At 41.0% G+C, this 17,501-nt stretch overlaps 1 protein-coding gene across 2 annotated transcripts in view; it reads left to right on the forward strand.

Annotated features, from left to right (window-relative positions):
* slc24a4b (solute carrier family 24 member 4b) overlaps positions 1-17,501 on the forward strand; it is a 43,675-nt gene that overhangs the window by 15,243 nt on the left and 10,931 nt on the right. For both annotated transcript variants that reach the window (XM_074615202.1, XM_074615201.1), the window contains 8 exons: positions 7,352-7,428; positions 10,979-11,053; positions 11,152-11,236; positions 11,356-11,459; positions 11,800-11,874; positions 11,966-11,991; positions 12,361-12,414; positions 15,394-15,491. In XM_074615202.1, the coding sequence (XP_074471303.1) occupies positions 7,352-7,428; positions 10,979-11,053; positions 11,152-11,236; positions 11,356-11,459; positions 11,800-11,874; positions 11,966-11,991; positions 12,361-12,414; positions 15,394-15,491 (594 nt within the window). The remainder of the gene's footprint in view (positions 1-7,351; positions 7,429-10,978; positions 11,054-11,151; positions 11,237-11,355; positions 11,460-11,799; positions 11,875-11,965; positions 11,992-12,360; positions 12,415-15,393; positions 15,492-17,501) is intronic.

The raw sequence follows: 17,501 nt of genomic DNA on the forward strand, positions 1-17,501 counted from the left end.
ACCAACTCATAGTGACCACAAGAACTAAACATCAGACTTACTGTAGATCCCTGACACATGATATATATATAGCACATAATACACTCAAAGAGATGATTCTACACAACCACATAAATATGTAGTGGAAAATGTCATAGCATCTATTTATGTATACGGATAAGGAGGCGCTCAGTCCATTACAGCTGATTACAATCGACAGTGATGCAACATCAAAACATTTTATGAAAAAACTGAAAACAAAGCACAATAAATAAGTCAGTGAATAATTACCTCGCATTACAACCCAGAAATGTAACTGACAATTTTTATTTCAAAAATGTATTTCGAACATGTAAAATAAAAAATTTTAAAAAGAGAATGACAGGAATTAAAACTCCAGTATATAATATATATAGTATATAAACAAAGAATTGAATTGAATAGAGGCCGTATCGGCCCAATATCGCTATCGGTACATCCCTAACTCGACCTCAGTGCTGTACATGAGGCGCCCGCTCTCGAGGCTTATTGAATGAAGGCTGGGACGCGGTCTTCAGCTCTGGGGTATGACACATGCGTTGCTGTTTGCTCAATTTCAGCAAGTGCAGACCAGATTTTACTGCGCTTGTGTTGTACCCCAAAGTACGTTATGGCGCCGTGACATCTCCTCTTTCAACCGCTCTGTGAGCTACAAGGCGCCCAAATAATCGCCGTTTTTATTTCCGAATTCAAATGTTTTGATGGCTCTTCCCCGGCTGTGTGAGGAGCGTGATCAGAGATGTGTGTTTGCTGCTTGACTTGAGATTTACTCGGGGACAGAGAGTATTAGATTATATTCCCCCATGTGGGAACCGACTGACTGTGGAGCAAAGAAAATTGGAGAGGGGGCAGAGCACCGTGGCTAATGTTCTGTGGGAGGAATAATTTGCTTTTAATAAAGATGCTGCTAATGCCATATATTGAAAAACTCCCACTTGAGTGGCATAATTAGCCGGGTAGAAGTAGACGACGTGGCGCAACAACAAAGTAGAACTGAACAACAAAGCAAAGGTTTTAGTATGGGCTGGGTTTGTACTATGAATTAATCCGACGGGATTTGATTGTAGTGGTTTTAGATATGGCTCTAATCTGCTCACGGGCACACGGTGCACATGTTGCGTGTTAGGCTTGAAAAGTGGCGTGGGTGAGGTGGAAGTGTGGCCCAAAGCAGAAGCGTCATCACCTTGCAAAAGCTTGAAAGTGTTGAAATGTGTGTTGGTGAGTAGAGAGTGAGTTCTGCTGTTGGATTTGAGGCAAACATGGCCATGGAGTAGCCTATTCTGAGTTATTTTTGGGGGTGGAGGGTGGAGAGTAGGCAGGACATTTGGCGGCAGCACGAGGGGTAAATCTGCCAACGGGTGGCGGCCAGTCCACGTTGGAATGCAGGTTCGTCAACTCCAGGGAAACACCAGAAGGAGGCTTTTTAAAAGGGAATTACACAAGCGGGGATTATGCTGCTGTGCATAATGGAAACTGACCTCGCTCTGCTTCTCGCTCGCATGCCCACGGTGGTGGAACAATGCAGCGGACGGAGGGGGGAAGCGCAGGCACGAGCACCTGCACAAAGCGCGCTGCGCAGTTCAAACGCGCCTGACCTCTTTATGTATTCACTCATTCACAGTCTGTTCCGCTTCAGCCCGTTTGTTGCTCGTAAATTTCCATTCTGTTCTGCTTTTGGCGAGTACTTTTTAATTAAAAACTGAGGCGACATTTCACCAGGTTTTAACGGCGTGAAGTCACAGTAGCGAGGGAAGCTCTGCTCTCTCTTTGTTGTTGCGGATCCATACCTCACCCTGAGGGAGCTGTTTACCTATTTTCTCCTGAACACAGCTGAATGCATACGTCTCACAGCGGCGTCCCCCTTTAGGTTATTGAACCAGGAGTCTTCTGGTCCACCAGCTCGGCCTCTTTCAACAGCTCCCTCTCATACGCACACTCCTACGTAAAGGCTAAAAGTAGTCATAGGTATACGAGTGTGCTCATGCAGGTGAAATTGCATGTGTTTAAAGTGCTCACATGAGCATGTGAGAGCAGTTGTACATGTGATGTTCGAGCATGTGAGAGTATCGACCGAACAAAGAGGATAATCGTGTGTGTTTTGTGTGTGTTAACCAAAGCTCCTCTCAGAACTTTCTGTGTAACGTAGAGATCTTCCAGCGAGGCGACTCGCGATGTCGTCATGTTTACAAGAATGTCTGACGGCAGTCGAGTCATGATGTCTCGCTGATGTCTGCTGGAGCGAGCTAATTATCTGATAGACTAATAATGACCCAGAGGAGCCATTCTCCTCTGAAGAGTCTCTTGACTACTGTACTGGAGTGTCAACTGTATTCTGTTAATGACCTGGCTGGTGTGTGGGTCGGTGACAGAAGGTAGCGCCGGGCGCTCCGCCAGAACACCTTGCTCACATCATAATCATTTTATTCAGGTACTATGTGATGGAATTGTGTTTTTTACTCTAAAAAACAGACTCTTTCCATGTCCGTCTCTTTTTTGTGTGTTGGGTGGAGACTGTCCTGCCCGTCCTCCTGTCTCTGGGACAACAGACGGCACCCGATACTGATCTCCGTTATGTAACGGCACCATAATATCTAGAATATTACCAGATTATGGAATAATAATTGCACAAATGTAAAGAATGGCTGGCATGCTCTGGCTTTATAAATTAAGGTTATCTGAGCCGATTTTTTTCTACATTCAGAGAGACTTGTGTAGAGGCAATATATGCAAGACTTGACATTTTTTGATTTATTCAGTGTTTTAAATAACTGACCTTAGAATTAATTTGATTTTACTTATTGTGTAGCAGTGTCACAACAAATCCAAGGAAGTATACGTTTTTTTTATAGTACACAGGATAAAAGCAGGAATCTGATGAATTGGGTCTTAAGGACTGTGTGAAAATGATTTGGGTGGGGAACATTGAATTTGTGCAACTTATATTATCATTAGTAACTAAAAGAGTCAAAGCACATCAGCACAAATAATAAACTGTAATGTTTTAATGGAATAATTGTCACATTACTGCCAATCGTAGTAAGCAACTTGATTGGATGATGTCGGATTGGTTCAAACAAAGTGGATTAGGGAATTAAGTGTCGACTTGCTGGGAATGAATAGCGTTAATGTTAGTTGAATTATATTATGGGCTAACTTTACTTATGAAAATTTGCTCCTGTCCTGTGCATATGGCAAAGTGTTTCTTTATGACAATCTGTGCACATTAAAGCCACCATTATTAACTATTTGATCCTTTTTTATCTTGCAAGGGACGGCTGAAATAAAATAACACATCTGGGGTGAGAAAAAAAAAAAAAAAATGGCCTTCCCTGGTCTCCCAGAAAAAAAAGTCAGACCACTCTTTTCTGACCCCTAATAATTTTCATACTGTCCCTAACTGTCCACACTTACAGAAGTGATAGCAGCGCTGTATCTCATAAAACCCTCCGAATACTTGTTGTGAGGACTCAGTGTAGAGTTGTAATTACGTTCTGGGGTTGATAAGATGAGGAGGAGAGGTTGGGGGTTGGGGAGACAGATGAACAAATGTGTTGCCAGTAATTTCTTGCCCAAGCGCCACAGTCAGGTGTCCAAACAGAGAATCCAAACAGGGTTTATTTATAGATTTTTAGCTCGGCTTCTGAAGAGGCCTTGTTTTCTGCCTCCGTCACGATCCAGACGTCCCTCGTTCACACTCTCGCTCCCTTGGTGCCTCCAAAAAAAGACGGTTTAGTTGTTTTTTTCCAGATTTGTACTATCACAAAACCTTTTGTTCAGCAGAACACATTTTATTCTTACAGCAGCTTTTACTCTGCACCATCTTAAACATATTTACCTGATGATTTAGAATTTCTGGCATAATTCATAATAAACTGGCACATGTCTTTTGTTTCAAGATGCCAAATAGGCTATTTATATATTTATTATACAAGTCTGTACCTCAACGCTGTATTTTATGATAAATTTAGGCTGCAACTTATCCATTAAAAAAATGATGTACTCTTAAGTGTCAGAGTTATGTCTAAAGCAAAGCAATGTCTGACCAAGACACAACAATATAATTATATAAAATGGTGAAAAGCAAGCAAACTCTCTTTAGAGCTGAAACAATTGATTGATCAACCGACAGAAAATTAATCTACAATTATTTTTGCTAATCTTTTTTCTTTTTTTTTTTTTTTCTTTTTTGGTAAGGCAAAACAAGCAATTAAGTATGCCACTTTGAGCCTTAGGGAATTGGGAATGGCAATTTTCATTTTCTTTTTTTGACAGACCAAACAATCATCAATCAAGAATATAATCAACAGATTAAAGGAACAGTGTGTAGGATTTACCAGCATCTAGTGGAGTGGTTGCAGATTGCAACCAACTCAATACCCCACCGCTCACTCCTCCCTTTCCAAGACTGAGCTAACGTGAGCCGCCAAGTGCTAAACCGTGGTAACGCCGTTCTCCTCGCTCAGAGGTCATCCTTACCATAATAACACTACTTTTATCACAGTTTCACAAGCATGTCAGAACTACGGTGGCCTTCAGGTAACATAAAAACGTGAAAGTCTCTCACTAGAGCCAGTGTTTCGTTTGTCCGTTCTGGGCTACTGTAGAAACATGACGGACGCTCCCTATGTAGATATGAAGGGCTCATTCTAAGATGACGAAAATACGATTCTCAGGTGATAATACACTAATGAAAACATAGTTATGAATATTATATTCCATTTCTGCTAATAGATCCCCCGAAATGCTACACACTGGCCCTTTAAGTCGATAATGAAAATCATGAGTTGCAACCCTAAAGTCTTTGCATTCTGAAGATGTAACCTGCAAATATTTGGTCATTTTTGGTTGATAGATTATTTTAATTGATCATTTCTGCAACAACCTCCACAACGCATCATAACGATGCACCGTCACCAATTTTATTTCTTGAATTTCTGTGAAAAAATACATCTAATTCAAGTGAGCTACTTATTATTTATGGTTCTATATTTATGGGCCTCATTTGCGATGCATCACTTAACCAATGTGTCTGTTGTTGTCCCGCTCCTGGGTGAACGTCCTGTCCTGTCCTTGTGTGGGGAAACGGCTATGGAAGCATGTTCATGTCCGGTTTGACCTCTACAGCGAGGAGACACAGACGAACCCCGGCGTAGACGCTGTCTGCCTGAATGTTTACAGGGACTCGGAGGTGACCCCTGCCTGCCTGTCAGCTCTCTGCTGGCGCCCTTTAAACACCTTTTGTGATGCCCTATTTTTAACTCACTCTCAGCCAGACCTGATTGTATATGGGGGCCTGTAACCAAAGAACACGGATGGCAGTGGCATTTAATTATTGATTAATGGCGGTACCTGCAGGTTTGGCGGCTGAACATTGAAGCAGGAGGTGAAAAGGCTCGGACAGCAGGATACTTTTCCCATGGTTTCATGATTTTCAGACGCTTAACAGGCAACCTTCAGCAGCTAGAATAATGTATGGTTGTTGCTGTTTGTCTATGAGGTATCAGTAGGAGTTTAGCCTAATGTATTGGCATCAGTTTGTTTTCGGTCACCTCTGAGGGCACAGCTGACAAATCCTGTAATTGATTGCACCTTCGCTTGAGGCCGTCAGCTTTCCGACACGTTTCGTTCAGCACATAAACCTGTCAGAAATGCAACGAGATAAAGCCGCCACAGTCAGTGTTGCTGTAAGATTCCAATGTCAGCCAGGTGTTCTCCAGTTTTCTCATTATATTTAAAGCCATGAAGCCATTACTCATACTTTTTTTATTATTATTTTGTCCTCTAATCAGTTGCATTTACTGTCATGAAGGCAGTTAATGCTGCAGTGAGACACCAAACTCGTGCAAATCAAGGGCACGACAATGCTATTTCTGGCAAAGATAATGTGTTAGATGACATATGGAGATACAAAATGTACCACATTACCATATATGTGATGTAATTGAGTGAAATAAAGGAGGCACGCAGTTGATTAAGTGGGGCTTGGACTACATACGTGGAGTGTTTGATTTGCATGTGCACTGTTCCAAATGCTGCGCCGCTGATTCAGTCATGTGTGCACACGGCACGCTATCGAGTATCATGAAAACGGGCAACGGTGAGGTTGGGACAGATGCGGTGAGAAGTCTCAGGTGAGCACTGTTCCACTTCACGAGTCCATATGTGACAAGGGCCCAAATCTTTCCTTTGTTATTCTGCTGGCTCAGACTACAGCGTTTTGTTCTCACATCATTTATGTATTTGTATTTTTCAAACAGTACTATGCCTAGGTACAGCCCAGCCAACACGGTTATGTGGGCCCCACATGGGTTATGCTGGGGGTACTTGGGTACCAAGTGGGTATGGGCCCAAAATAGGCATCTTATCTGGGGCCCACTTGGGTCAACTAATGTGGGTTCTAGGTGGGTCACTAATGGGATGCTAGTTATGTTGTTGGATAGATTGTTGCCTGCAGCAATATGCTAGTTATGTTATTGGATAGATTGTTGCCTGCAGCAATATGCTAGTTGTGTTATTGGATAGATTATTGCCTGCAGCAATATGCTAGTTATGTTGCAGGCTTGTTACAAGGAGAGGCGAGGTGTGAGCCTGCAGCTCGGGCCCAACAGGAACAGGTCGGACACGAGGCCGTTCGCCACAGATGCCGGGTCCTGTCAGGGAGACGGCCAGCTTCTGTCTCCAGCCAGGTGCACCGTGGAGCGGTTGTGCTCCCAGAGATGTGGGCCGTATGGTGGTACCATGATCACACTGTGCTCCAGCTGGAGCTCTGGATGATGGATGATGAGTCCTCAGCATGGGAGTTGTTTTTTTTTCTCTGCCTGCTTGCTTTAATTCTGTATGACTTCAGGCTCTTAATATAGCCCAAGCTTTTACATCAGTCTTTGAGGAGGAGATGTGATGGTTGACTGTTCTCTTTTTCTTCTTCCATGAATAGGTATGAAGTCATTGGTTGCCGAGTGGTGTGACATATTGCAGGCTGCAAAAAGTCTTTAGAGCCATTTCAGTCCTTTGAAAATTCAAAGCCCTTGATGTTGTCTGAGTTTCCAGGTTTTTTTTTTGGATGATGATCACAGGCTGCTATCTAATTTGCATTTGACCCTTTCTGGCTGTGGTGCCTTGTTTTTCGGTATACAAGACATTTTTGCTCTATTAGATAATCCAGTAGGAAGAGAGAAAGAATGACACTCCGATAGGTACCATGACCAAACTAATGCCTTCTGAACCAACTGACTGACAGCCATCACGAACGGTCCTCTCTAGGTGGGTTGGTGGACGTGTATCTCGCTGTCATGCTGCTGATGTGTGGTGACTGTGACATTTCCTCTCTCCTCAGCAATACACGAGTTCCCCCATGACTTTTTCACCCCCAGTGAACGTAGGAGCGGCGCCGTTCTGCTCCACATTACGGCGGTAAGAGGACTTTTTTTTTTTTTTTTTTTTATACTTAAGCTGCTACACCTACATCTCCCATCACATCGGTCCCCAGTCAACACTCTCAGTAGAGCTCAGCTGGTTGCAGGTGGATTTAGAAGCTTTTCACTTAACAGCCTAACTGCTTGTTTTTGGCTTTTAAAGCCTGGAGGGTAAGGTTGGAGGCACAGCCACATTTAATATGGCTTATAATATAGTAAACAAAAAGCAGCCTAGTAGCAAATCAGTACCAAGAATGTAGCACTAGATTAAAACCAGCGGATCTAAGATAGGAGCCTTACAGACTTTTGAATGTGTTGAATGCACATCAGAACAGCTGGGAAACTATACGAGACGTCATTAATTTCATTTTACGGTTCTGAGTGTTGTAAAGCGATGATGTCTCTCAAAGGAGAGCTTCAACTCCGGTGTGTGTGTGTGTGTAGAAAGCTTCATGAATATGATAGTGCTACTCTGAGGTTGGAGTATTTTTAGTCGGAGTTTAAATTTAAGAATGATTCATTAGAACAATGCCAAGGCGCTTGATAAATACCATAGACTGTATCTATAGATGGACGACGCGTCTCCGCCTCCTCCCACTGTACAAAAGTGAAGCCAAAATATCCAGGATACGGGAACTGCCATCTTGAGATATTGACGTAATTTGGAGCCAGAGTCTACGCAGTAGTGAACGGGGGCTGGAGTCAAGGTCTCTCCCACACACCCGCCCGAGCCAATCACAAGCTGAGCACGGCCACAGCTTGCTAGCGCGAGCCACCTAGCTGCTACTTTAGCACCACGCGAGCTGTTTGGCTAGAAAGACAGAACAACTAACCGTAATATCTCTACATTTATGATCAAACTGACACGTTAAGTGGAAGTGCAACATCGAAAGTTAAAGTTACATCTCGTCTCTCGTACATTTCCTGAGCATCCGGCTCCACGACTACTTCACTCAGAGCACCTGTCAATCACAACTGTTAATCATGACTTGTCACCCCGTTTTTATAGCATCAAATAACTAATTAAAACCAAACTAACAGAAAAAAAATTAACCCTTGAACATACATCAGCGTGATAAGAACTACCTAAAATGACAGAAACCATCTTTGGGAAAAATGTATTCGACGTGTACTTTGGGTTTTTAGTTTGGCCCATGCCCCATCTACTAACATGGAGGAGGCGGGACTTATAACCTATACTGCAGCCAGCCACCAGGGGGCGATCCAGATGTTTTGGCTTCACTTTTGGAGAGCTGTCATGTCGTCCATCTTTATATACAGTCTATGATAAATACAGGTCCAGGACAGGAAATAAGGACAGGCAGATGTCCATTATTTATATTGTATGAGCTGCTTTTCCTCATGAAAAAACATTGTTTACATTCAATCATGCTAAACTCCACTGACTTGACATAAAGCCACTTGTGGAGTTCAGTGCAGTTCGTCAGTATTGTTCAGCAGCTCTTCATGCCGGATTCAACTGGCTTTAAAAAAGTTTTCTCTCAGTCAAATGCAACTCGGGGCTGTTGCCAGGATTATAGAAATACTGAGGTCATGAGGCACTAACACATTCCCCATCCCGCTCAGAAAATGTTGAACAACCTAAATGAATTGGACATGAATGGAAATTTGATTTTCAAGCATGAAATGTTGTTTCAAAGCGTTTTTCCACGCTGGGGTAGAAATGCTGAAACTTTTAATAATGTATTATTTTGCCGAATTAAAGGACAGGTTCACAAATCTCCAAGTCTGTCTTAAAGTGATTGTCTTTTTAGTCAATAATTCCCTTTTTTTGTTACTATGCCTCTGCTGCTGCTCAGCATGAGAACACAGGGAATTTTATACTAAAAAGACTGCAACAAGATTTGAAGATACTCACATGAGTTGTCTAACGCTGACTGCTGCATATTAGATATAGATGACATTTTGAATATACTTTTGGCTGTGGATTTAGTCCCCCATCATCTACATTGGAAGCACATTAGGAAAAAATTGGCATCCAATTTTTACAAGGACAAATAAATAAATCTACAGAGGATGTGACCTCATTGTCATCAATGGTAGCTCCGGCCCTGAACACACCCTGTGTCTTTTGACCTTTCTATTGACTCGACAAGTTTACCGACATGATGAATGAGAGCCAGTTTGAACAGAGGTGTGAGAACTGCAGTATTCTGCCTTCACGTTAGGGCTGCACAATTAATCGAATATTAATCGCGATCACGATTTTGGCTTCCCACAATTAAATGAACATGATCGCCTGAGATATTGACGTTTAAAATGTGCGTTCTGCTCACAGAAAACTCTGCAGCATATCAAATCAAGCGCTTCTTAAACTAACACCAGCCGGTGATCGAGTAGTTTTGGCTTCACTTTTGGGTATACAGTAGATATTATCTGTACAACCAGTGTGTTTATGATTAAATTAAGAGCATATAATTGTTTATCTAACTCTTATGTTGCTAATTTTGCTCTTGAATTGCACCAGATTGAAGCATTTAACTTTAAAATGTAGTTAACAAAGGGGTAGGGTGAATATTCCTGTATTTTTCATATTGCAATATATATATATAGCAGAAGAAAATATTGCAATGTCAGTTTTTTCCAACATCGTGCAGCCCTAATTTGTACATTAACAGGGATTTAGCACAGCATAGAAGTGAAAACAGTGCTCTGTTTATTTCAATATGAAAGTGCAGTAAAATACGTTGTCGCTAAAACCAGTGAATAATTGTGATAAATAATCGTGATTATCATTTTGACCATAATCATAAATGTTTAATGGTTAAACACTTCTCACCACAGAGATTACATCAGCACAGAGATCCCCAACCGGAGATACTTTAGAGAGAAGCAGCTCATATCTTATTCTTTCTAGACCTTAATGAAAGCTGAAATGCACCAACATTATATCATGGTTGGTCAAGTTCGGTTTAACTTGTACAGACGTGTAAAGAAATATTCATGATGAAGTCTTTTTTTTCAGATTATGATTTGTATACTGCGCTTACACTTTTAAGTGTCTCCGGCTTTTTGTTCCACACTGAAATAGGATTTATTATTCACTGCTGAGAGGAGTAAAAATCTAATCTGTGGGGGGGTCTGACCATACTGCAGTCCTGCACTGCCCCCTGTGGATAGCATAGAGCAGAGCACCGCTGCCGGGGCTGCCGGGCCATGATGATGTCACAGCTGATCTATAATTTATAGATCTTGCCTCAGCTACTGAAATAGGCTGCCTCCCACCCCTCACACCCCTCCTCTCTCACATCCATCCTGACAGATCCTGTAGATTTTTCCAAATTGTCAGAGAAAACTGCTTGTCGCTGAATTGACATTTGAATTTAATGCAGGTCCTATTTTAATTGAGTGCTGTGCTTTGCGATTCCCCTTCACCCGCCCTTTAGCAGGAGAATATTTTACTCTGCCAAGGCTCTATTAACTCAGCTAATTTCTGCTGATTAAGGATGTTTTTATACACACACACACACTCTATCTTGCCCTTGACACAAACTTCAAACTTCAAACTCTGCTGTTTCTGTCTCTAGGCGCTCTACATGTTTCTGGCCCTCGCCATAACGTGCGACGAATACTTTGTGACAGCGCTGGAGAAGATCTGTGAGGTACTTGGGTAGTTGTAGTCTTTCATCTTCAAGTGTTGACAGTCACACCATGTTGATTTTGTTTGTCTGAACCACACATCTTTGCTTTATTTCTGCAGAAACTAGATCTGAGTGAAGATGTTGCAGGAGCCACCTTCATGGCAGCTGGCAGCTCTGCACCAGAGCTTTTTGCATCCGTCATTGGTAGAGACACTTACACACACACACACACACATATATACATATACATGCATTATGTGCATACACTCCCAGATGGTTGGCGTCACCGCTTATTCTGATTGGCTGCCTCTCCCTGCTTGCAGGTGTCTTCATCACACACGGAGATGTGGGGGTGGGCACCATCGTTGGCTCAGCGGTCTTCAACATCCTTTGCATCATTGGTGTCTGCGGGATCTTCGCTGGACAGGTGTGTGTGTGTTAGAGGGAGTGACTTACTGCTCCGGCTGCATCATTCTGTTTATTTATAGACTGCAGAGCAGCACATGTGTGGCAGAAGTTTTTTTTTGCTGAGGGGAAACAAAGCCATCTGCCTCACTTAGCTTTCTCAGAACTGGTTTTAGTAGACATGGAGAACGTTAATGTATCATAAATCTGTGTTTCTTATCCAGGCTCTTTCTGTCAAATAAAGTTTACGTATTAAGTTTGATATTACCATATGTATGAACCACAATGCTTCACAGAACTCTAATACACATAGATGAAGATCTAAAATATGACTTTTGATCACTTTTTCCCTGTGAAATCAGGTGGTGATGTTGACCTGGTGGGCCGTTTTCAGGGATTCCTTCTACTACATCCTGTCTGTTTTGGCTTTAATTGCAGTAAGTTGGACCGCTTGCATTAACTGTATTAATCTTCTTTAAACGTTGTTTTTTTCTAATCTAAGAGAAAATGTTTCTCTTCATTTTTCAGTTCATCTACGACGGGAAGATTGTTTGGTAAGTTATTCTTCCAGTTAAACTGTAAATGAGTGAGACTATGTAACTTTTGGAAGAAGACATCATTTTTTTTCTCCCTCTTATGATTGAAAAGCTAAATTCATAAGCGATAGTGATTCTACAGTAGCTGGGAGTGGACAAACCAAACACCGGCTCCAGAGAGAGCCTTTCATGTTTTTTACGTCACCTGAAGGCCACCGTAGTTCTCCTACACGCTTGTGAGACACAGAGTGCAAAACCGTGGCAATGCCAGTCGACGTCTGAATTATGTTGCTCCTAAAGTAGGCGAGGCGAAGGTCCTGGAAGATACCACAGTCTTGCAATTCATCTGTCATTTTATAAATAATGCTGTATTTTTGTCCTCATCAGGTGGGAGAGTTTGATACTGGTGCTCATGTATGCTGGATACATCCTCGTCATGAAGTGAGTTCTGCACATTTTTAACTTGTTTCATGTTCGATTAGATTGATGACACATTCCCACCGCAACAACCTGAGTGAGTGTGTGCGTGGGCAGAGTTGCACTAATACCTGTGGGCTGATGAGTATGACCATGATGAGAGCACTCTGTAGTTTCACAGGAGAAGAGCTGGTTTCCAGCTGCAGGAGAGTGTCTCATTCATTCATGTCCCCCCGTTACCCAGATGTTAGCTGAAGACTCGGCTCAGGAGCCTTCTGGTGGAAAGAATTTTATGACGCTATTTCACACAGTTAGGGCAGAATTTTCTCATTTGTGGGTATTTGACAATTATGCTACATAAAAATAAATGTAAAATATAAATAAATAAATAAAAATAGAATTTATATAAATTTGAAACATCAATGATATATAGATTAAAAATAAAGCTAGATAAAAATAAATTAAAAATATAAATAAATACATTATTTATAAATAAATAAAATAAATAAAAATACAATTTATATTCATTTTAAATAACACTGATATATAGATTAAAAAAAATGCTGCACATAAAATCTTCCAGGTAATTCCAGAAAATTCTTTTTTCAGATGTATTTTATTTAATAAAACTACAGCCCCATGACTCATACTTAAATCTACTGTATTTCAGCCTTTCTTTTGAACCTCAGATTATTATAATTGGATCAGAGTTTCTTTGTAGTCATTTTGTCTGGAGGGTACGTATCATTTGATCACAATTTTCAGTTACAATCTGCCCCGCAATCAATTCCTGCCTCATTTAATCTGTCACCTTTCGGCTTTTACGTTCATACCGTTTGCATAAAATACAGACTCCGTCTATTACGCCATGTTTGTGTCTCTATAGTCCAATTTTCATAATGCCAACCCACGTCGTCTCTGTCCAGCTGGTAATCTGTGTTACAGTCCGCAGCAGCCTGCTCTCTCCCTGCCATAAGAGTTTAATCTTTCTCCCTCTGCAGTGGCTAAGAGCACAGGCTTAACCGGATCACTCCTCTCCTTTCTCATTTGGAGGAAAGAAGTGCTTACTGTAGGATGTGCTGTCATATGTCTCCCCTCTCCCAAAAATATCCGCTGACCATTTTGGGCCGTTCCAGTCAAAATGGAGTAGAGTGGGTTTTATATAGCACTGGTTATAGAGCCCCGAGGTCACCTTCCAGGGCTCAACGGTCCTCAAATAGCAACACATGCTGCCCATTGTTCAAACAAATAACAGCATTTGGAAAAAACGTACATGACACAAAATGTAAAAATAAAAATCGCTATAAATGCTTTTGAATCTTAAATAATTAGTTTTTTGATGCCATTAGTCAAATATAGGTGTGCCCAAAACTGACAAAAAGTAATTAGAAACAGACAACCTGCTTCTATTTTCACAACATTATTTCCATCTTGTCTGTGGTCTTAAAGTATCACGATGTAAATAACATACTCAAATCTCCAAAATAACATTGGCTTACTTTGTTGGCATTTGCTTGACAGTTAAATTGCTATAGCCACTGTTACAAAAGTTCTGATGCTATAGAACAGTATGAATTCTTAACATTACATGCAATGGCTGATGTAGATTTATGATGAAAGTTACAGCTTCAGCGAGGTAGCATGTATTTCAGGCGGAAAGAAACATTTCACACGAGTCACAGGATCTGTGATTGGCTGCAGGCCATCTCGGGAGCGACCACCGCAGTGCATAGACATTGCATGACAGCTTGTCACGTGTGAATTCGGCGTAACCAGTATACAACAGAACATTTTCAAATATGATTATGATTGTGCACCAGCTAGTGAGCCTTTCGGGAATTGCGAACCAGTGTTTTACCCCCATGAAATGACGTGATATAAAGCTGCGACATCTCCTCTTTCAACCGTCCTTGGTTTACTTCTAGGGTTTGTGGCCCACTGATTATGCGCAGTAGTGTTTCAGTAGGGATTTTTTAAATAGATTTTCTCAGCTTGAGGAAAGTTTTATAAATATAAAACCTCCATGGATCAAAGATTCATAATAGAAAGAGTCATAATCGACCTTGTTTGCAATTCAAGGTGTCCTGTCAAGTGGCCTTTGGGCAAATATAGAAGCAAGGCTGAGCAGCGGCGCCGTATCCAGGTCTTATTATACATCCATGGTGTGTTTTAGTAAAGTGTTTTTAGCTATTTAGCTTTTTTTCTCTTTATAACATGGAGTTTGAAGGAAAAACATGAAGCTCTGTATTTGATTTTAATCTCAATTTCACATATTTAACTAACCATATTATTTATCTTTTACAGCCTGTAGTCTGTTCTGGACTCTCTACTTTACAATCTGTACAAAATCTAACAACCACTGTTATTAAACCCTCAATTAAGATAAAGAAAAACTTAACATAATCTAAGATAAAATGTGGAATTAAGATGTTAAAATGATAGCACTGAATTATTTCTTGCAAACCGCTCTGCAAAGAGACATTTGTAGTTGTAACGTCAGCTTTTGATGGCGTAACCTCTGAAAGGAATAGAGCAGCTCTTGTGAAGTTGCCATTGGTGCTTTCAGATGCAGCAGCGGTGACTGTGTTCAGTATTTGTGATCCATTTTTATGTAATGGCACTCAAATGGTCTCATTGAAGGCCTGCGTGGCTTATAAAAGCCTTGTGATTGGCCTCTGGGAACACTTTTCGCCTTCATTTTCTGTAATGCAGAACAGCATAAATCAGCCATTTTTTATATAGTGTAACGCTGATGCTGGTTTTTAGAAAGTAGGCCACCTTAACTGTAAATTTATTGTATAGAAGTATGAGGAGTAAATAGATTATTTTGGCTAATTAAGACATACTATATTTCAAACAAGTTTGGAGCCTTTCATCTGTGTATTTGCAACTGTGAATCTTGACACCGAATGCCCCGTCTTGTTTATTTCTTTCCCGTTTGGACTCCGGGCTGAATAATTTCAGTATATCTAATTTGGGGATTATGTTCCATCTGGTTACTAGATTCAACTCCAGCATGCAGAGATTTTTCATGGGGTCCAAGTCGAAGAAGAAGAACGTGGCCAACGGTAACGCTGCGGCCAGCAGCGAGATGGAGGACGGTAATACTAGTTATCACTATGTTTGGGATGACGACCCGTCATTGCCTTTACTCCTACCAGGTAAGGTTAATCAGACAGGCTGGGTACCAAAGACTATTCTCTGCCAGGAAATGAATCCGATGTTGAAATAGATGATTTGACTTTGATTCTCTGGAAGACTGTGGTTGTTTCCTTCTGTTAAGAGGGTCTGTGGCTTCAACCTTTGCTCCTTTCTGCTGAACTAACTTTAAATTCTTCATCTTATACTGTATTCTGCTGAAATGTACTTAAAGCAATAGTTCGACATTTTGGGAAATATGCTAATTTAGTTCCTTGCTGACCGTTAGATGAGAAGATCAATACCACTCTCATATCTGCCTGATAAAAATGAAGCTGCAGACGGTTAGCTCGGTTAACATACAGACTGGAAATGGGGAAACACGGTAACAGAAAAAATATAACACAAGTTATCGCTGTGGTAGCGACCTGTCAATCACAAGGTAGCCCCGCCCTAAAGCATCCCCTGCTTTATGGTCTATTTGACTCTAAATGGGACCATCATTTACTAAATGAACATCATGCTGTATTGAAGAAGACTTGAAACTAGCGATTGAGACCATAAACTCATGTTTACAATGTTTACTGAGGTAATAAATCAAGAGAGAAGTAGGCTCATTTTCTCATAGATTTAGCCCATGGGTGGAAACCTGCCCAATCTGGCAACACTGATGCTAAGCTAACTGGCTGCAGGGTGTAGCTTTTTGTTTAGTGAAAGCAAATACTGTTCATGCATTTCCCGAAATGTCTAACTATTTCTTTTATATGATTCAGCACTTTGCTAAATTTTCCAAAGATCAAGAAAACTTCAGTCCTTTGACATCATGAACTGCACTACCTGAAGAGAGACGGTTTGTCAGATTCCCCCCTTTCACTTTTTTCTTTTTCCTGTGGAAAGCTCTGTATGTTCCTGCATTAATTTTCTCTCCCCGCTGAGTCCTTTTCCTGTGTGATAAGCAACTGAAGCTTATCTGAGGATACAGGGGGCACGAAATGAAATGCTCTTGTTTAAAAAATGGGAACAGCATAATAAAGATATTCTTTAATCTTCCTTCGGTAATGCAGTTTAATGTCGGGGGACTTTGTTGTCTTGGGTTTCAAACTTATTAAATTTTTTTTTTGCCTTTTCTAAATAACCTCTTTTTTAATGTTGTATTTGGGTGATATTTCCTCGTAGCCACAGTTCTCCACTTCTTCCTGTCCTGCCTTTTGACCTTTTGAGAAGCATCTAATCGGTGACATTTAACCCTTCCCACTTTGGCTGCATTAGTGTTAACATGCCTGTCTGTTTAGCCTTACTAAACTTATTCTTGCTTACTGTCAACAGTGTTGTGCTGCTGCTGTGTGCCAATTCTTTCTGCTTGCATACTACTTTTCCTCTGCCGGTCTCTGGGGCGTAGACCCACTCACTCCTGAAGTGGTAATGAATTTCACAAGAGGAAATGTTTATGCCGGCTCTGTTTACACAGCTAATTTATGTGCATTCTTGCATGCATAATAAGTCAAATTAAGGCTGAGTTAAACTAATAAGTGTACTGTAGAACTTTTTTTTTATTCCCCACACACGGCATCTTATAGCTGTAGTGAGCACAGAGCAAATGAGAAGTTATCGGGTGCCAATAAAACATTTAAAGATGTGCATTATTGTCAGCACAAATTGACTGACCATATGTTTAATGTGTCAGACACCTGCATAACAGTTTGATATCGTCAGCCCAAAGATGCCAGAGGTTACATCTTTCATGTCATTTTGAAATCAATCATAAATATTCACAACTGGTAGGAAAACTTCAAAGCTGCACCAGGCAATTTGGGGAAAGCTATTTGAAGTTCAGTACCCAGAAATCATGTTAACTCAGCTGCTCTGTGATGTTTTATACCAAAGGGATGTGAAGGGTTGAACGTTGGTGAGTCCAAGGGGGAATCCCAAAGATTTTAAACTCCTCTTTTTCTTCCATGATACGAGGATAGAGT

The sequence above is a fragment of the Sebastes fasciatus genome, chromosome 18 (genome assembly GCF_043250625.1).
Source record: "Sebastes fasciatus isolate fSebFas1 chromosome 18, fSebFas1.pri, whole genome shotgun sequence".
Lineage (NCBI taxonomy): Eukaryota > Metazoa > Chordata > Actinopteri > Perciformes > Sebastidae > Sebastes > Sebastes fasciatus.